Raw genomic sequence first — 22,136 nt, 5'->3', positions numbered from 1 at the left:
GACTTTGATAGTTAAAAACTTTAAACGATCCCAACTAATGTTTTTATTGCCTTCGTTAGTCCATTTTATGTCTACATATCGGTATGTACCAAAAAAAAAAAAAAAAACAGCTAAGGTTAAAGTTGTTATGAAATAATCAAAAGTTTGTTTTATTATAAAAATTATGTAAAAGTTGGGATTATTTGTTGAATTTTATTATCTAAATATTTCCTCTTTTTTTTAAAATTAGAACATTTCCTTTTTTCGTAAGTTTCATATTAATTGCAACATTTCTTTTCGTTATGATATGTCCTCTGATCTATCTCTATCCTCTACACATGTTTTTTAGGCCTTCATTAGAGACCCCATGATAAGATAAAGGACCTTATCAGACCAGAACCTCTCACAGGTTAAACCCAAAGCGTGGATTATGCACTAGGTGCACAATGCTCATTGTGCACCCAAAAAAGAACATACCATTTATATAAAAGAACACGAACTTTTTTCAACAACTTTTATACTTAAAAAAAAGGAAAAATGGATCAGAATACCCCCAACTTTGGGCGGTCCGCTTTTAATACCCCCAACTTTAGATTATTTTTAAATAACCCCAACTTTGGAGGTGGTCCGCCGAAAATGCACCCATATGACTTGTAACCTGTTAACAAGGTAATTTTTTTTATTCCATCCTCTACTTCTTCTTCGTCCATTACAACCACCACCTAGCCACCAGCCCACCACTACCACGACCTCCCACCAGTCCCACACCCCATCCCCACCCCAGACACCCACCGGAATCTCCCCCACCCGAGCGACCACCTTTGAACCCCTCCCCAACCCCAGCCACGAAGCCACCACCTTCGAACCCCTCCCCTCCACGCCCAGCCCAACCATCACCTTCGAACCCCTCCCCTCCACGCCCAGCCCAACCACCACCTTCGAACCCCTCCCCTCCACGCCCAGCCCAACCCTTGCATCCCCCCAACCGCACCCTCGCAGCCTCCCCCTCCCCACACCACCCCGTCGAATTTCCGCCCACCCACCACTGCTCACTGCCACCGTACGAGACCCAGAGAGAGCCTCACAACCTTCAAGAAGGAGGCGGCACCGAAGCGAGAGGTGAAAGACGACAGAGCGAAGTGGTTATTGAAGGTGGTCAAGAACAGACAAAGAAGGGAGAAATTAGAGGTGGTTGTTGGTGGGAATGAAGGTGGTGACGAAGGTGGTGGGGAGGAGAGAGAAATGGTGGTGAGGGAAGGTGGCAGTGGGGGTTTGGGGGTGGGGGGGATGAGGATAGGAGAGAGAGAGATGAGTAGAGGGGGTGAGGTTTTAAAATGACAAAAAAATGTATAGTAAATAAACATTTATGTTTAAGGTAAAAGAACATATACCTTTTTAATTTAAATTTGAAAAAGGAATCTTTAGTTGCAAAATTTAAGGAAACATGCAACAACAATTTTTAAAAATCATAGGCTCTAAAAATGACAAAACGACGTAGTTTAGAAAAGGGTGCATCATGCCTAGGGATGGCAATTGAGCGGGGCGGGTGCGGAGGATGGTACCCCTACACCCGCACCCGCATTAAATTCTCATCCCCATCCCCGCTCCACCATCCATTGCGGGGAAAGATTCCATCCTCATCCCCGCCTCACCACCCATTGCGGGGGGAAATTCTAGACCCACCCCCGCACCCGCGTCGTACCCGCGTCATACCCACTTCATCCCCGCAAAAAATCCACCAAAAAATCTGCCATAAGCCCATTATAGTTGCATTGTATACTTCACAAAATCACAATATAATATAGTAAAAGAAAAGTTAAAATACATTAACAAAGGCAAATGTTTTATTACATTTCAAAAGTGTCTTCAAATACGTTCGTAATATATGTATATAAATAGAATTTTAATAATAAATATGTGGGGCAGGGTGGGGAGGGCGGGGGTGGGGCGGGGCTGGCGGGGATGGGGCGGGTATAACATAAAATCCACACCCGCTCCACCAGCCATTGCGGGTACAATTTTAATCCCCATTCCCGCCCCATCCCCGCCCCAATTGGGCGGGGATGGGGCGGGTCTCCTACTTGACCCGTCCCACTGCCATCGCTAACCATGTTCTACATGCACTTGGGTGTATGTAGGGGTGATCGCGGTTTGAGATGTAACCCAACCCAAACCGCAAATATACGGTTTGACATTTTTCCAACTTAAACCGCACCACACATTTGCCCAAACCAACCCAAACCGAATGGCTCAAAATGGTTTGGTGCAGTTTGGTTTGTGGTTTAATCATTTTTTCCTCTGCGATATTAATTTTGTAATCTAAGAGTAAAAAAATTGTTAATAAATATAAAGAGTCCAAATAAATATGAAGTTAACTTCATACCTAAAACTTCTTTTTTCAGTAGTCGTATACTTGTATGCCACCTTGTTAAGTGTATTTAAAAAATAAAAAATTAAAAAATCATGAAAAATTGCGATTTACAATGCGGTTTCGATTTACAAGAATTAAAACCCAACCCAAAGCGCAAACCGCGGTTTGCTTCAAATCATGAGCCAAACCGCAATTATAAAACCGCAAATCAACCCAAACCGCGAAAAAACGGTTTGGGTTGCGGTTTAGTGCGGTCCAGACTGCACTCTGAACAGTCTTAGGTGCATGTACTTATTTGCGTGTTATATTAAAACGTAGAGGATGGATATGTATGTACTACCTCTATTTTTTTTAGTTAACCCGTTTCCGTTGGGCATACATGCCAATTTTCACAAACATTTATATCTCTAATTATCAAAAAGTAAATATTACTAAAAATTGATATTATGAAAATATATATTGAAACGAATCTAACAAGATCACACATAACTATATTTTGAATTAGGTACAAATTACTAAAAATAGTCAAAATTCTACATTTTTTTTTTTTTTTTTTTTTTTGGGTACATGAGTAGAGTTAGGACACCCTTCTCTCAAGGGAGTATCCTAACGAATCAAGGATTACAAATTTTTGCAGAATAGGATCAGTGGACGGATCAATGTCAGCTGTGTTAGCTAAACTACTGTGACCTTTTTTTGATAGAAGATCCGCTACTCGATTAGCTTCCCGGAAGATATGTTTGATGGTATAGAATCTGAACTTAGTAAGAAGTTGTCGTATGTCTTCAATGAGAGTCTGTATTCCCCATGGGCAATCGTATTGACCTTGCAATATTCTGATAACTACTTGGTTGTCTCCTTCAATGTATAAGTCTTGAATTTGGTGGTGGATAGCTAGGAGAATGCCATTTCTTAAACCCCATGCTTCCGTAACCAGAGCTGAGGTTTGACCAAAGCGATAAGTTTGGGCAGCTACAAATTTCCCAGTAGAATCTCTAATAATCGCTCCGGCAGCGGCCAAAGATCCATTTACCGACCCATCAAAATTTAACTTATAATAACCAACTGGAGGTGGGATCCATCTGACTGTAACTGATTTTTGAACCCTGTAAGAAGGAAGAGAAGAAATAGTAAAAGAAAAATCTATCATGGTTCTTGTTTTCCATTCCAAATATTGGTGCCATGCTCTGTAGTAAATTCGATTGGGATTAATAGTATTATTTTCAAATACTAGTAAATTTCGTTCTTTCCAAATACTCCAGAGATTATAACAGAATAATTGTAATGCTTTTGGGTTTTGTCTTAGGCTTATAAGGCCTTGAGAAAGATCTTGTGGTATTATATTTCTAATTTTTTGTCGTATAAGCGGAGAGTTCCAATATTGATAAATGGTAGGGCAATGTAAGAGTAAATGGTTAATAGTTTCAGAGTTGGTTCGGCAAATTGGGCAAAGGTTATCAGTAATTATTTGTCTGTGTCTTAGGTTGGATTTAATTGGAAGTCCGTTTTGCAGGCATTGCCATAGGAATATCTGGATTTTTGGAGCTATATCAATTTTCCATATCCAATTATACTGCCATGGAGTTTTATCAGGTGTAATGCCATGAGCTAACCAGGTAGCTGTTTTTACAGAAAATTGACCAGAACTAGTCAACCCCCAACAAGGTCTATCTGGGGAAGGGAAAGTGGGGATTGGGATTCCTAGGATCATGTGTACAATATGTGGGGGAACTAATTCGTTTAGGAGTGAAACATTCCATTGATTTGTAGGGAGTATGACATAATTAACGGTGAGTTCTATATTAGCAATCGAATCTATTCTAAGATCTAAAAGTTGAATTATGCTCTGATTTGCACACCAGTTATCTATCCAAAAATAAATATTTTCTCCAGTTCCAACTTTCCAACGGATACCTTTTCTTATTTATTCTCGTGATCGGAGTATACTCTTCCAAATATGCGAGTCATTAGGTTTGGCTTTGTATTCAAAAAAGGATGTATTTCGGAGAATTTTTGTCGTATAATGTTAGCCCAGAGGGATTGTTGGTCGTAAAGGATTCTCCACCCCATCTTGGCTAAATATGCTTCATTAGTATGAGTCATCTTTCTAAAATTTAGGCCCCCATACTTTTTAGGTCTGCCAAGTTTTGACCATGCCAGTAAAGGTAGTCCTGAGGTGTTGGACGATGTGCGCCAGAAAAAATTTCGGTTAATATTATCAATTGTTTTGCAAATTTTCTTTGGAATTTGAGTAGTGGCCATAAGATATGCGGGGGTTGATTCTAGGTGGCTTTGGATAAGTACTGATTTTCCTGCTTTCGAGAGACAATGATTGTGCCAATTGTTAATCTTGTTATCAATTTTTTGAACTAAGTGATGGAAATCTGTGGTCATTGGTTTATAGTTTGAGAAAATAATGCCCAAATATCGTCCCAATACAGCCTTTGGTGTCATATTAAAAATACCAGCAATTGCTCTTTGTCGAGAGTTGGGTATTTGTTTTGAAAATATGATTGATGATTTATGAAAATTCACCAATTGTCCAGAATTATTACAGAAAGTTTCGATTATGTTTTTAAGGCGGTGGGCAGAATTGAGGTTTGCTTTACAAAATAATAGGCCGTCATCAGCGAAGAAAAGGCCGGGAATTGTTTGGGTTCGTGGAGCAAGTTTAATTCCAATTCCTGATTTTCTGGATTTTGATTCAGTGTCTAGTTGTCTGCATAAGACATCCATACATAGGATAAAGAGATAAGGCGATAATGGGTCTCCCTGTCGAAGTCCTCGAGTCGGTTTGAAAATAGTAGTAGTCTCTTGGTTTATTACTAGTGAGTAAGAGACTGTGGAAATGCATTGCATAACCCATTTGATCCATTGGTGATGAAAACCATAACTTTGGAGGACCTGTTTTAAAAAGTCCCATTCTATGCGGTCGTAGGCTTTTTCCATATCTAGTTTAAGCGCGAACCATCCCCTTTTGCTTTTTGATTTATTAAAGATATTTAGAATTTCTTGTACGATGAGGACATTGTCATGGATGAGTCTTCCAGGAGTAAACGCATTTTGGTAAGGACTAATAATTTTAATCAAAATTGGTAGTAGGCGTTCAACTAAAATTTTTGATATAACTTTATATAAGGTGGTACATAAGCTAATAGGCCTAAATTGATTTGGTTTGTCAGGAGAGTCAAAATTCTACATATGAATAATATAAAAATTAAAACGGATCATCCAAAAAAACGGAGGAAGTATCATATATAATATTAAAGCAAGAAAAAATTGTCCTACGTGGCAAGACCTCAACCTTCCTCTGTTCTCATTCACCCTCAACTTTTCGACCTAATGCTTGCTTATGCCACGTGGCATTGCTAAAAATAATTTTAACAATAATCAATTAATTTAACAATGAAGGAAATAATATCAACTACAATAACTAAAGGAATCAATCAATCAATTATCTATTAAGGAAACAAATCAAATATTATCTTTTTTTTTTAAACGAAAATCATATATTATCTTAGCGGTCATTCTTATTATTTTCACAAAAACCAGTTATGGAATTATTTTCAAGCTAAATACCAATTTAGAGGAGAGAGAAAATATACAATGAAAAAGATGAATTGATATAACAACTTTAAGTTTTTCCTAATACAAGATACTCAAAAAGTCAAAATATGAAATTTCAAATATAAAACAAATATTAGCTAAGTACAAGCCAATGGGTGCGTTGGTATAACAACTTTAAGTTTTTCATCACACCTATCAAACTTATATAATATAATTAATTTAAAAATTACCTAATTTCAAGCCAATGGGTACATTGGTCTAATAAGTTTTTTTTTTTAATATTATTCACTTTTGGTAATGAATACCACACCATTATCATGAGATGCTAGCCCCTTCAAGAAAATATGCAAATGTAATAATAATAGTAATGCAAGTTTATTTTATTACCAAACAAGAAATAAAAAGATGATTTTGTTGAAAAAAATATAACACACCATGATTATGACTAGAGATTACATAAAACAAAAACAATAACAACTCAAATATTCAATTTTTAGTCCCAAAGTGGTTTAAGTAAGCTAATATGATAATCATAAAAAAATCATATCCATGACCAATACATACTAAAAGTAGTTTTTTAAAAAAAACAAAGTTAGAGTGAGAGAGGTAAAATAAGAGTTCATCTATATATATGTTCAAGAAATTGAATTAGGTAAAAAAAAATGAAAACCAATATAAAGCATCTGTCTACTTTAACTAATTTTGACATAAATATGATAATATAAGTTTGGAAAATTTAGATAAGATTAAACAAATTTAGATATAATAATTAAGTGTTTTTCAGACAACTTAAGGGAGAATTAAGAAAATGTCAGACAAGATAAGTTGTTTAAAGATAAAAATGAATATTCTTCTCACTACTAAAAAGTTAAGGTCAAGAGTACATTAAAACATTAATCTATGGCAATTCTCTCTCCAATTTATTGGATATATATTAATATATATTCTATTATTGCGACTAAGAAGGTTGACAACCTTAGGCTTAGGGACTAGGGTCACTCAAATATTTTCCCACATTCTTACATTCAAATGAAACAAACGATATAAGTACATACACTTATGAACTTACGCTTGATACTAATATCATTTTTAAAGAAAATTCACACACTTTGAATTTGGCCCATTCTATAAAAATTATAAAATAAAAGAGTAGGAGAGAGAGTGAAAACATGACACATGTGCTTAAATTATAAAATAAAGTTTTTTTAATTTTTATAATAGTTTGCGAATTATTTTGCAAGTTTTATGAAATATCCCAAAAAGAAATATGTTGCGTGTATTAAGAAACTAAGAATAGTAATTATTTTTCTTCAATAAAATCCAATATTCTTTAACTAATTATTCTTGCAAAAAAAAAAACTAATATAACTGTTCATAAATTTAACATCCTAAACTCAAATTATATATGAAAGTATGAGTGAATCATGAAGTAGTTGACATTATAGGATATCAATAATTATTTCTTATATGCATGATTAAATATAGTTTCCTTGCTAAAATAGATATTTCTCACTTATTCATCATTAAAGTTAAGCAGCGCCATGATTTTCTTATATAATTAATATTGTATAATACTCATTCAGTTAGATGAAATGGGGAATGATGTAAGATAAAATATATCATCAAAATTGTGGTCATTTTAGGGAACTACAAGTAAAATAATTATCTTATAATTTTATATAAAAGTAATGTTACAATTTTTAAACCATAAATCTTGTGGACGATATTAGACTGGAAAGAGAGATATCTAATGAGCATTGCGACACTAATTTAGAAGGTGAATCAACAAGATGAGTTAATTGTCAAGCTTATATGTAAAAAAAAAGGGGGATTTATAAGTATTCAAGTTTAATTGGTTTATAATAGAGTGAAACTGTTTGAAAAGATCAAATAAAGTTATTGAATTGGAAAAGTTGTTAATTTATTTAACTTTGTTTTGGTTTTTTTTTCTTTGATGTAGAAGATAATATTGAAATGTACATCTTATAAAGAACCTATAAAACACACATATATTATACAAGTAGTGGGTATTTATATTTGTTTACATTTTCTAAATTAGTCTTAATGAATATTAAAACTTTAGTTCGCTTAATATATTGAAAATTGGTTTTAGGAAGAAATTAATGAATAAGGGTTAATTGTGGACCATTGAAGTCACTTGAGTAGTCTTTGGGAGGTGAAAAGTAAATTGAGAAACCCTGTATTATACTCATTCCGTCAGATGGAATGGGAAATAAGGTATGATACAATATATCATCGAAATTGTGATCATTTCAAGTAGCAACGGGGAATAAGGTATTTAGGAAAAAAGTAGATGGGGAAACCCTGTATGATACTCATTCCACCAGATGAAATGGGGAATAAAGTATGATACAATATATCATCGAAATTGTGGTCATTTTAGGTAGCAACGCGGAATAAGGTATTTATACCCCGTATGGTACTCATTCCGTCAGATGGAACATATTTCCTCTGAGGTTTCAAAAAAGGCAATTTTAGTTGGTCGTGTGTCAAAAGTCAAGGACAATCCCTATCGCATGGTGGGTTTGTATCTCCCGAGACCAATTCTCAGTCATGGCCAATTTTATGTAGCCATTTCTCAGTCATTGGTAAAAATTGCCTAATAGTACTCCTATATCAGAAATGATAAGGAAGTCTAATACTTTAAGGCCATTTCGAGAAAAAATGAAGATGTAATGTAGAGAGAGTTATGAGACGATTGACCCCCCCCCCACTGGTTACTGGGATGAAAACCAAGTTCGTGCAAATTTTCTCCCTGTTGAGGCGGTTGAGATCCTTAACCTTTACCATCTCAACCCTTAGATGATATCTTTCTATGGGGCTACACCAAAATTGGTATGTTCTACTAAATAAGACCATCACTTTATTAATTTTTTTAAGAATTCCCATACAGTTGTTGGCGATTCTATTGTATCGGAAGTGTGGAAGAAAATTTGGAATTCCAATCTTCCTCCTAAGGTGTTGTTGGCTTTACTTATGATGATATAATTGCTTCTGACTATATTATACTTCATCCTTCTTTTTCTACTGCAGCAATTGGGTTTTCACGCTTGCTAATGCTCAATTTTTACTATTAATATCTTTATTTACTATTTAGTAAAATTATACACATTTGATATTTTAAACGTATATATCAAGACGAATCTAACAATACCCCACATGACTATATTTGTCTTTACATAAAAATAACAATATATAGTGAAAGGGTATGATAGTGAATGAATAGTGTAAAAATCTCATTGTTATATTAGACTACGAACGGATGAAGTAGCTTCTTAAAACATTTTGTTTTGCTCTAATTAAAAAGAAGTCTTTCAAAACATATTAATATCATGTATCTGTTAAACAACTTTATAATTAATATAAATGTGTATTTCTCTTAAACACAAAGTTTTTGATCAAGTAGATGTAAATAATCGTTTATATGTTTTCAATGTAGCGGATATATAAACATTTTTATTGTATTAAAGTTCCTGTGCATTATGCACGGGTCCAAAACCTAGTGTTGTAATAATTATAGAACCTACAAAATAAACTCTCAATTTATTAAGGGCAGAGTCGTAACTCGTAATACCCATTAGCCATTCCCAGGGCACCTGTAAAGTTATTTCATTCTTTCTGAGCCTATATATTTGTGTCATCCTTTGGAAACCAAATTCATCTCTCTGCTACTCTGCTCCCTTATCTCTCTCCGATCCCCAAAAAAATAACCAGAAATCTCTTCTTTTCTACTAAATGCATTAACGATACTTCACAAAAACAAACAATCTCTTCCAAAAATGGCGATCGTAAGAAACAAAACAATGTCACAGATACTAAAAATATGCAGCAACAGCACAATTAACACACGCACATACCACAAAACATGCTGGACAACAACATCAGCACCATCAGCAACAACAGAGGTGGGTGTAAAATCAATGGGATTTTGGTTGAAAGATTATGAAGATTACAGAAAATCATTGTATGGTGGTAATATTACTCATAAAGCTCTCTTTGTTGATGCTGTTGGTACTCTCCTTGTACCTGCTCAATCCACTGCTCAGGTCTCTCTTTCTCTCTCCTCCAAAACTTATTCCTCATTTTTTTACCCATTTTTTTTTTTAATAATCTTGCAATTCCATCATTTATTTTAGTAGTTTAGTTTTTTTGACTTACATTTGCATTATATTACTTGTTTGTTGTTTCTTTTGTGTTTATTTTTGCACAGTTTTTAATGCATATACTAAAATTATACGGTATCTCTGTTGTGTTCTTAGACGTAACATTTGATTATTTTAATCCATCGACGAAAAGGTACATATTGCGTCTAGAAAACAGAGGAAGTATGTGAGTAACATAAAAAATTTTGCAAATTTAAAGTGTTATAAAAATTTAATGTTGTGAAAATTACATATTAAGAATTTGAGATGAATCTAACTAGATCCCGCATGAATATGTTTTGTTATGGTTGAAGTTTCTCTCCTCGAATGGAATGTGAACAGAATGGGTATAGGTTTTCTGGGTGTTGCAATTTTGCAAAGGCATCTAAATGATTGTTCATCCTTGAAACATAGTATTAAGATATTTGTGAGAAATTATGGTCTTATTGGTACTGATCTTTTATAAAATTTATGACAAGGTTTGAATTATTGGAGTTTGAGATATGTTTAATTTAATAATCCTATAGGTGGGTATTGGGTGGTTTTTTATTGAATGTAAATTAATATAATAGGTGGGTCCTGTGATTATCATCATGTTTATCAACTTTTGTGCATCATTATCCGTATTTAATTTCATTGTGATAATATTTAGGATGGTTGAAAATGCTTAATAATCTCTGGTGTGTATTTTTTTTGTTTGTTTGAAGAAAATAAAGTTATGGGTGAGTGTTTGATAGATTGAATTCTCATTGAATTGCAGATATATAGGCAGATAGGGGAGAAGTATGGGGTAAATTATTCAGAAGATGAGATTCTGAGAAGATACAGATGGGCATATGAACAACCTTGGGGAAGATCTAGTCTCAGGTTTTTCCCTGTCTTTTTTAACTCCATATTGTAAATTTCTGATGCATTTTTTGATTTTATGTGTTATGAGATTGAGATTTATATAGTAAAGAATTTGTAGTTTTCATTTCTGTAATGTGGTCCATTCTGTATTTTGAGATTCTGTGTGCTCAACTATGTTGCTCAAACTCGGGTACCCATGTCCGACACAAGTACACCGTACATGTCCAAGTGTCTGACTCGGCTATTTTTTTTTGGGATTTTTCTGTTTTCTAGCCCAAAACAAAGTGTCGAAGTGTCATCCCCATATCCGAGTGTCGATGATCCGACACGGGTACTTGAGGTGAAATGGAGAGTCCAAGCAACATAGGTGCTCAATATATTGTAGCTCTGCTAGCTGCCACTTTCTTTGCTGTTTTGTTAATTATCCGTTTTTCGCGGTCTTAATCCTTATCTAAATCTTAATTAGAAGGATAAGATATTGACTTGAGTTAATAAATTATAGCAATCTTCTCTGCAAGACTCGTGATGGCGCTGTACTTGCTGTTGTCTTTCAATGCAAGAGTATTACTTAATTTTGATGGGGCATGTGAACATCTGGACTTGTTTCCCTTTTGTTGTGGTCCTCTAGCGTAATTCTTTCTATTGTTAATATTGTGATTCCTTTGTTGCCAAAAAATAAATGAAAAGATTCTATCTTTTGTTGTAAATTTGATTCCTTTGTCACTTTGGTCTCTGGATACATGTTAGGCAACTTTATCCATTGATATGGTATACAAGGAATACAATTTATGAAATTTGAAAAGGATTTGTCATATGATTTTGTCGATAATTTGGCTAATATTCTCTTAGAATTCACACTTTTGGGCTGAAATTTGTTAAAGTTGAGCCAAATTTTCAATTACTAAGAATAAGTACTGAAACTCTTTATTAGCTTTTAGTAATGATAACTACTTCATGTGATAGTTTCTCCATAAAAAGGGTGATTGTCGGTAAAAAAAAGTGGTATTAGAAGAAGCTATGTAACGTGGAAACAAAAACATTTACATTTCGAGGGAAACCTCAAGTTCTAGCTATTTTCGGGCTTCATTAGCATGAAAATGACCCGGGAATTTCATAAACGAAATGAAAAAGGGGAACCTGAAGTTCCATCCAGAGGTTTTCATGCTTCATAGAGGAGATAATGTGGTGGCTGATAATCTCTTTACACTTTGGATGTCATTATGGTCAAGTCGTCTACTGGTACTATCTCTTCGAAGGTGGGGCTACGGACGCATGGTTCCTGTTATTCACCTTTGTCTTGCAAATGAATTATAATTATTTTCATGGCCAGGAGAAGCTTTTGCCTTAGTCTCTCCTAATTCCTCCTGGTGGCCCCTCATGGCTCTTAGCTTCTTACCATCCTTTTCAATGACAAAGTGATCATTTCTAAATTGAGTCAAGATGGATTATGGAGTTTTGAGCTATTCCACTTTATTTTACCTAAGATGTGATTTTTAGTTCAATACTAAATCGTTGTAACAAATGTTCAAGACTTTATATATTTCTTCCGTTCCAATTTAGTTGTGACACTTTCTATTTTAGGAAGTTTCAAATTAGATGTTATGCTTTTATTTTTGGTAATAACTTCTCTCCATCTCTCTCCTATCATATATTCACATGAGATGAGACCCTTTTGTTTTCTTTCTCTATCTCTCTCCTCTCCAAAAATTGCCTAGGAGTCCGTGATTTTAAAAGTGTCACAACTAAATTGAAACGGAGGAAGTAGTAAAATTTAGAGTTACCCCCACCATATTTTGATTATATGGCTTCAGGCTTAATACTGAAGAAAGTAGGTTCTTGTTCTCTTCAAATTTTATGTTGGATTCCATTTCACCCTGAAGCTCTTAAACTAAATAAACTAAGGTGTGGTTGATATCATCTTTGTCTGTATACAACTTTCTTTTATGTGAAGGAAGAAGGTCCCAAGGTCTTATGGTAATTGTATATTTGGATATTGTAGCCACTCATATACCCTGTGGTCCTGAATCTTCATTCTTTTTCAAAGTTATTCAATGCAGAGACAAACCGCCCCCACCCCACCCCCACCCCCACCCCCACCCCCACCCCAAAATAAGGGGGTCCCACAATTTCTAAGTAGTCCTATTAGGATAAACAAAACTTATTGTCTTTCTTACTAATCTCATAAGGGCTGCTTAGTGATTTTTAAATCTTTGTAAAGAAATTTGACATGAGCTATATCATAGAGTATATTCATTATAAAATTGTGTCATTTTCATCTTTGTGGACCAAATAATTATCATTAGCACAGGGTTACCAATTCTTTTGAGACGTGATAAATTAGGTCTAAGTTGTGTCACCTTTCATATTCATCATCAAAATATATTTATACATCCTGAGAACAAGAGTCCTACTTCACCACAAACTAGGAATAATAATCTATTCATAATACACATCATATATGAGTCCAAGACGGTTTTGTGATGGTATACAATACTAACAATAGTTTATAGAGGAGATTCCTGATATAAACCATTTGAGGATGAGAGATTGATTATCGTGCCTTTATGCAGATACGTAGATGATGGTAGACCTTTCTGGCAATACATTGTTTCTTCTTCAACAGGCTGTTCAAATGCACAGTACTTTGAAGAGCTATACAACTACTATATGACCGAGAAGGTGGGTTAATGGCATTAATCAGTTGGGTGCTCGTTTTGACTCTCTAATGAGTTATTTTTGTTTTCTGGTGAACTGCATATTTGGGCTCTGTGCTGATGTTATATTATTTTTACTTCAAGGCATGGCAGCTTTGCGACCCAAATGCAGAGAAAGTATTTCAGGCTTTGAAAAAAGCGGGTGTAAAAGTGGCTGTTGTCTCAAACTTTGATACTCGATTAAGACCTTTATTGAGGGCTCTGGATTGTGAACACTGGTTTGATGCTGTGGCTGTCTCAGCTGAAGTAAGAGGCTTTTAAACTTGCATACTAACTTTCACTTTGTGTGTTTCCAATTAATGATTCTGAACTGCTTTTCTCTGCTAAAAATTGTCGACAGGTTGCTGCAGAGAAGCCAAATCCAACAATTTTTCTGAAGGCATGTGATCTTCTTGGTGTAGAGCCGGGGGATGCTGTTCATGTTGGTGATGATCGTAGAAACGATATATGGGGTGCAAGAGATGCAGGCTGTGATGCCTGGCTTTGGGGAAGTGATGTCCATTCCTTCAAGGAGGTACTTGCTCTTCTGATGTGCCACCCTTTTCATTTCTAATACTCCCTCCATTCCAGAAATAAATTTACACAGAAAATTGACGCAAGGTTAAAAGAACGAAAGGTAATGAGAAAAACATAAACGGATCGATGTGGCCATGTGGGTCCCCCAACTTTTAGAGAAGTTATAGAGAATAAAGAGTTACTAAGCAGTATGTTAATTTAGCCGCCTACAAAATCATTGATATGGTACAGTGTTGAAAAGTGTATCTTTACTAGTTTACTGTTTTCGGGGTTACGGATGAGTGTAGGTGCACAACACTCCCTCAATACGATTATGTTTCATCCACAACAAATAAATATAAAAAATAGAGAGAAAGTTGAAACTTGCAGTTAATTGGACTCTGATAAGTTATTAACATATCTAAGCTAATAAAACTTTGCAATCTGACGTGACGCATCACTTGTGAAGGGTGTGCTTTCCTTTTATGGAGGCCTTCAAAATAAAGCTAAAAGATGATAAAAGTAAGAAAAAATGTTCATATGGACCATATGATAGGAATAGGCCAGCAAGGAAATCCACATACTCGATGTTGCTTCTAAAACTGAGTTCTTATATGTGGATCCAGGTTGCACAAAGAATTGGCATCTACGTTTAAGCCAACAATGCAGGAAAAAGCGTTTTTCCATCAGCTGCGGTGGATATCTGGAGCGAACATATGCTTTACTCTCTCCCCCAGCTTTAGGGGCTGTAAAATTGTGTTATATATCCAGGAACAGGACTTCAGAGGAGTCCATATGTAATATGTTACTAAATTATCTGTGCAGTTTGTATGTAAGGTGTCAGTCAAGGGAAATAGGGAAAGGAGACAAAGAACTTCGAGGATATTTGCATATCTTCGAGATCATGGTCACGATTTTGGTTGACAACAACAGCCAACATTAGAACGCTGTTCAGATAGTTGGATGGAACGAAGTTGATGCGCGATCAACTTAGAAGCCTCACTAATACTCCATTGTCAGGAGGGTTCAGTAATGTTGTACTCCTAGTTGATACAAATCTTCCCGGAATCTGTATGTACTATGTAATATGTATGCAATAATGTGCAAGAATAGAAACTTTTCCAACAATAGATTTAAATCCTTATTTCTCATTCAATATTGAAGGTTTTTGTAGCTAAGTGAAATACAACCTTGGCTCCCAATTTCCTCTGCATTCCTAACAATACATACTTTCTAACAGTGCAATTAATGGGTGCTACAATGAATCAGTAGTTCACAACATCATCTTGATCTCCACTTTATTATATCACTGCTCAACTTTTAAATAAAAAAAAAAAGTATGCTATGCAATTGTGCACTTACTGTACTATAGTATTCAAACACAAAGATCTTTTAGTAAAGGAAAAATAAAGATAAAAAGATATAAAGAAGATGATTGGACAGATCATAATAGTGTTACCTTTATGTGATTGCCCAACAAAGATGAAGAAAAAAGATGTTAGTTGCACTTAATCTTGTTTGACATAATTCTCTAAGTTCAACAGAGAATTTTCCTTTGATATGTAGTCTTTCAAACATGTAACGGCTATGAGAGGGTTATTCCAAATGGAGTAGTGACCTCTCCACATTGTCAAATATACGAATTGAAAACTAATGTTTCATACTGTATAAAGAAAGAGCGAGGATGACAACCACATAATAATAGTGAGTTTGTTATAAAATTGAGAGGATGATAGAGTATTGAGAAGAAAGATGATGGAGAGAGTTATCTTATTCACCTCATGGGGTACACATATATATATACACATAATGGGAGAAGTTACGTAATGCGAAAAGTCACGAGGGGATGTCAAAGGTTAGGTAATGCAAAAGGTTGGACATCCACCTATAATTATTCCATACATAATTATTACATAACACTCCCCTTGGATGTCCAACATATAAAATATGTCTTACAATGCATATAAGATGATGCTGCCTCATTAAAAACCTTACCAGGAAAAACCCAGTGGGAAAAAAAAACCATGGTTAAGGAAAAAAGAGTACAGCGCGCATTAACTCCCCCTCATAATAATATCAGTGAAGTTCTCTGAGAGAACGCATTCCAATTTGTCGAACCAGCCTCTTAAAAGTAGCGGTTGGAAGTGCCTTAGTAAATAGATCTGCCAAATTTTCACTTGAACGAACTTGTTGAACATCAATATCGCCACTTTTTTGTAGTTCATGAGTGAAGAAGAATTTTGGTGAGATATGTTTTGTCCTATCGCCCTTGATGTATCCTTCCGAGAGCTGTGTAATACATGCTGCATTATCCTTATACAAAACTGTTGGAGTCAACCTCTCAGATGATAGACCACAATCTTCTTGTATATGCTAGATTAGAGATCTTAACCACACACATTCACGACTAGCCTCATGAATTGCTAGAATTTCTGCATGGTTGGAAGAAGTAGCTACAAGGTTTGCTTCATTGAGCGCCAGGAGATGGCAGTACCACCATGTGTAAACACATATCCAGTTTGTGATCGAGATTGTGAGGATCAGATAAATACCCTGCATCTGCAAAACCAATCATTGCTTCTTTCGATAGGTTAGAAAAGAATAAGCCCTTATCCTTTGTACCTTGGAGTAACGAAATATGTGCTTAATTCCATTCCAATGCCTTCGGGTAGGCATGAGCTAAACCTTGCTAATAAATTAACAGAAAATGATATGTCAGGCCGTGTATGACTAGCAAGGTACATCAATGCTCCTATTGCACTTAGATATGGTACTTCAGGACCAAGGATGTCCTCATTACTTTCCCGAGGACGAAATGGATCATTACTTACATCAAGTGATCTAACTACCATCGGACTGGTCAACGGATGTGCTTTATCCATATAAAATCTTTAAGCACCTTGTCTGTGTATGACGTTTGATGCACAAGGATTCCATCTTTCAAGTGCTCAATTTGCAGTCCTAGACAAAATTTCGTTTTTCCAAGGTCTTTCATCTCAAATTCCCTCTTCAAGTATTCTATTGTCACCGAAACTCTTCGGGAGTTCCGATGATATTTAAATCGTCAACATATACAGCAACAATGACAAAACCTGACCCAAATCTCTTTATAAAAATGCATGGGCTAATAGGGTCATTCTTATAATTTTCTTTCAACAAATATTCACTAGGCAATTGTACCACATGCGCCCAGATTGTTTCAATCCATACAGGGATCTATTCAATTTAATAGAATATTGTCCTCGAGATCCTGAACTTGCTGCTTCTGGCAGCCTAAATCCTTCTAGAAGTCTCATATATATCTCATTATCCAGTGGGCCATACAAATAAGCTGTGACTACATCTAATAAGCGTAAATCAAGTCCTTCTCTTACTGCCAGACTGATCAAGAATCTAAAAGTAGTCGCATCCACCACAGGGGAGTAGTCTCCTCATAATCAATCCCAGGTCTTTGTGAAAATCCTTGTGCAACTAAACGTGCTTTATATCTTACAATTTCGCCCTTTTCATTTCTCTTGCGCACAAAGACCCATTTATATCCCACTGGTTTAACACCTGCAGGTGTGCGGACTACTGGTCCAAACACTTCTCTCTTTGCCAAGATTTTAATTCTGCATCAATTGCTTCTTTCCATTTTGGCCAATCATCTCTTTGTCTACATGATCCATGGATCTTGGTTCTTGATCCTCTTCATTATTCATACATCAAGTGCTATATTATATGCAAAAACATTATCGACGTCGATTTTTTCGGTTCCATGTTATTCCAGACATGACATAATTTGTTGAGATCTCTTCATTTTCAGGTACCTGAATTTCTTCTGGAATAATATTCTTTGTCATGTCCACGATCTCTTTTGGAGATCCACCAGAATGTGTCAAATCCTCAAATTGGCCATTGTCAATTGTTGCTCCTTTTCTTTTTTCGAGGATTCTTATCTTTGGAACCAACTGGTCTACCACGTTTTAAGCGTGGTTTTGAATCATTAGCAACTTGATGTTGTCCTTCTGGGACATCATTTTTATAGGAGCATTCACAGCTGGTATATGTGACTTAGTCACTCTATTTGGGTCAGAAAATGCATCTGGCAGTTGATTTGCTAAATTCTGTAAATGAATTATCTTTTGAACTTCTATTTCACATTGTCTAGTACGAGGATCAAGATGAGATAATGATAATTCATTCCAACTGATTTCCTTTACCAGCTGTTTGTTTTCTCCCCCTAATATTGGGAAAACCGACTCGTTAAAGTGACAATCTGCAAAACGAGCTGAACAGATCCCCTGTTGTCGGCTCTAAATATTTGATTATTGATGGGGATTCATACCCAACATATATTCCTAACATCCTTTGAGGACCCATCTTAGTACGTTGTGGTGGAGCAATTGGAACATATACAGCACATCCAAAAATTCGTAGATGGGAGATATTTGGTTCCTGACCCAAAACCAATTGTGATGGGGAGAACTTATGATGACTTGTTGGTCTCATGCGAATGAGTGCTGCTGCATGTAATATGGCATGTCCCCAAGCAGAAATGGGAAGTTTAGATTTCATGACAAGGTCTAGCAATGAACTGAAGTCGCTTAATGAATGACTCTGCAAGACCATTTTGTGTGTGAACATGTGCTACAGGATGTTCAACACTTATTCCAATTGACATGCAATAATTATAAAAGGCCTCAGAAGTAAATTCACCAGCATTGTCAAGACGAATAGTCTTGATGGGATAATCTGGAAAATGTGCCCGTAATCTGATCAATTGGGCAAGTAGTCTCGCAAACGCAGGTTACGAGTTGATAACAATGATACATGTGACCATCTAGTGGATGCATCAATTAAAACCATAAAATATCTAAATGGTCCACATGTGGGTGTATTGGCCCACAAATATCTCCTTGTATACGCTCTAAGAAATTAATAGATTCATAATTTATCTTGGCTGGTGATGGCCGAATAATTAACTTGCCTTGTGAGCAAGCAGCACAAGAATGACTTTGAAGAATCTGCTGGGTCTTCAAAGAATGTCCACATGAATTTTCAATGATTTTTCGCATCATCACAGAACCGGGATGGCCTAACCGGTCATGCCAAATTGTAAAGTCATCAGTAAACTTCTGGTTTAGTATAGAATGTGCTTCAATTGCACTTATCTTTGTGTAGTACAAACCAGTAGAGAATGCAGGCAATTTCTCTAAAACATTTTTGGTGCCTTGGGATATGCTTGTGATTTGAAGATATTCATCATTCCCTTCATTTATTGTCTCAATATGATATCCGTTATGACGGATGTCTTTAAAGCTCAATAAATTCCTTTGAGACTTAGGGGAGTATAATGCATCAACAATTTCAAATTTTGTTCCCATAGGCATTAATATATTTGCTCTTCCGGAGCCTTCAATAATTTTTGTACTACCAGATATAGTACTCACACTTATGCTTTTCATTATCAATTGAGAAAAATATCTCTTACTTTTAATTATAGTATGAGTAGTGGCACTGTCTGCTAAGCACACATCTTCACCTCTTAATGCTAATTGAGCTTGAGTACTCATGATCTTCAAAGAAATTAAAATAAGATAAAATCACAAACTAATAATAAAAAAATTATTGAGAAGTTTAAACCAAACAAAGTCCATAAAGTCATAAATTGATGTCAAAAGATGATAGTAAAGTCCATAATGCAAATAGATTAATAAACGTAAACTATTAGAGTTCTATTCATAAAAGATCAAAGTTCATGTCTCTCAAATCTCAATTATTCCCTTCGGGGGTGGTGAAGAAATCAACAACTTCCAAGTGTGTTGCATTGTCATGAGCAAAATCACCTTCACCGTCCTCGAACACAAGATTTGCCTCTACCTTCTTTCCTTTTTGCTTCAATGATTGCTGGTAGAGATCAATAAGATGCTTTGGGGTACGACATACACGAGACCAGTGACCATTTCCTCCACAACGGTAGCACACACTGGTCGCATTATACTTCTCGTGTTTGGTACCATTGTTATTGTCCCACTTCTAGTGAGAATAGGAGTTCTTGGAGTAACCACCTCGACCTTTACTAGGTCCATAACCACCTCGACCTCTAGTAGGTTTATATCCTCTTCCACGGCCACGACCTCTACCACGGCCTCGACCCCTGCTACTGGCATGGTCTTTATTATTTATTGTCTTTCCATCATGGGATGCATCATTCGCTTCAGGGAATGGTGCAAAACCAGTAGGTCGTAACTCGTGGTTTTTTAATAATAGCTCGTCATTTTGTTCAGCCACAAGTAGACAAGATATGAGTTCAGAGTATTTCGTGAAACCCTTTTCACGATATTGTTTGCTTAGAAGGAGATTTTTTGTGAAAGGTGGTGTAAGTCTTTTCCAACATCTCATCATCAGTTATTTTTTCCCACATAGTTTCAGTTTAGAAGTTATTCGGAACATGGCTGAGTTGTAATCACTGATAGATTTATAATCTTGCAGTCTTAAATTTAGCCATTCATAACGAGTTGAGGGAAGTATCACAGTTTTCTGGTGGTCATATCTTTCCTTTAAATTACTCCAAAGCACCTCTGGGTCTTTGACAGTTAAATATTCATTCTTTAGAGCCTCATGAAGGTGATGGCGAAGGAATATCATAGCTTTGGCCTTATCTTGATCTGATTCATTATTTCCGGCCTTGATAGTATTACCAAGACCCTTTGCAGCCAAATGGATTTCAGCATCTAATACCCATGATAAATAGTTCTTTCCAGTAATATCAAGAGCCACAAATTCAAGTTTCGCGAGATTTGACATAATTCACTATACAAAATAATATTGCAAGATAAAATTAAATAGGATCCAATAAACATATACTATATGGAAAACCATTATTAAATAATGAAACTCATCAAGTGTGGTATTACTCCATGATGTGTTGTTGATTAGTGCGGATATGTAATAAAAGTAAACTAAAACAAGCATCTCAAGTTTGTTCACCGTATAAAACAAAGTTTTAAATATGTGCATGTCGGGTGGTACTTAGAAACAAACCAAGGCAAGATTTCAGTAAGATTCAAAGATTATTGATGGTAATCCAGTACAATGTAATTCAATAGAAGTAATAAAATAGTTACTGCATCAGACATTCCAGAAGGATAGAGACTGAAATACTTTCACTAGACACTATTCATAACCATATACATTAATGCTTCAAGAATCAGCCATACAGAACCAATTCAACAAAAAATAATTCACACTACTTCGTCTAATTGCCGATAATCTCTATAAATTTAGTCAAAGCACGGATCTAAATAAGAGATCTAAGTAGAAGATCAAGAATCCTTCCACGGCATGTCCATTATCGGAAAGAAAGCATGTCAGATTTAATCTCTATATTCCTAAGCCATTCATGAATTCTAATGGAAATCATGTCAGTGGTATAACTACAAAATCATGCCATCAAAAACGATAAAGAAGATCACGCACAAACATGAAACATATACAAAGTATAAAGTAAATCCCAAACATGAAGTCAATTTAATATAGTAGATGGAATATGTGCTTGACTTCAAAAAAAATCCTTAGGCAAAATCGCAAAAACCATGTAGCAAATATATGTCATGAAAAGGCCTAATGATCAGTTAACCACTACGCAATTTGAAGGGATACGGTGAATAGCATTGACAATTTGACAATTTAATATAAGAACTCAACAGTCAATTTAAACATGAGAATGTTTGTTATTCTTATAATCGTAAGATGAAAAAATATAAAGAACAACAAGCAGATAGGAGACAACAACCATCCGAATTTCAATCGAAAATTTGATCGGAAATATAGCGTACCTTTTGCGGCTAGTTATAAATATTGAGTAACACTGATCGAGCAAAACGAATAGCTCTAACTAGATAATGGTGCTGATAACGTGTTATAAAATTGAGAGGATTATAGAGTATTGAGAAGAAAGATGATGGAGAGAGTTATCTTATTCACCTCATGGGGTACACATATATATATACACAT

The 22,136-nt window shown here is 35.5% G+C and overlaps 1 protein-coding gene across 1 annotated transcript; it reads left to right on the top strand.

The window, feature by feature from the left end:
* The first annotated feature begins 9,509 nt into the window (after positions 1–9,509).
* On the top strand, positions 9,510–15,294 carry LOC104889458 (uncharacterized). The gene is made up of 6 exons (XM_010674680.4): positions 9,510–9,984; positions 10,841–10,947; positions 13,500–13,608; positions 13,728–13,889; positions 13,984–14,157; positions 14,765–15,294. The coding sequence occupies exons 1-6, from the start codon at positions 9,718–9,720 to the stop codon at positions 14,792–14,794; spliced, it is 849 nt and encodes a 282-aa protein (XP_010672982.1). The 5' UTR covers positions 9,510–9,717; the 3' UTR covers positions 14,795–15,294.
* Positions 15,295–22,136: the final 6,842 nt, after the last annotated feature.

Source organism: Beta vulgaris, chromosome 3, assembly GCF_026745355.1.
Source record: "Beta vulgaris subsp. vulgaris cultivar EL10 chromosome 3, EL10.2, whole genome shotgun sequence".
Classification (NCBI taxonomy): domain Eukaryota; kingdom Viridiplantae; phylum Streptophyta; class Magnoliopsida; order Caryophyllales; family Amaranthaceae; genus Beta; species Beta vulgaris.
Note: the sequence above shows the minus strand (reverse complement) of the source record. Positions and strands in the feature narration are given on the sequence as shown.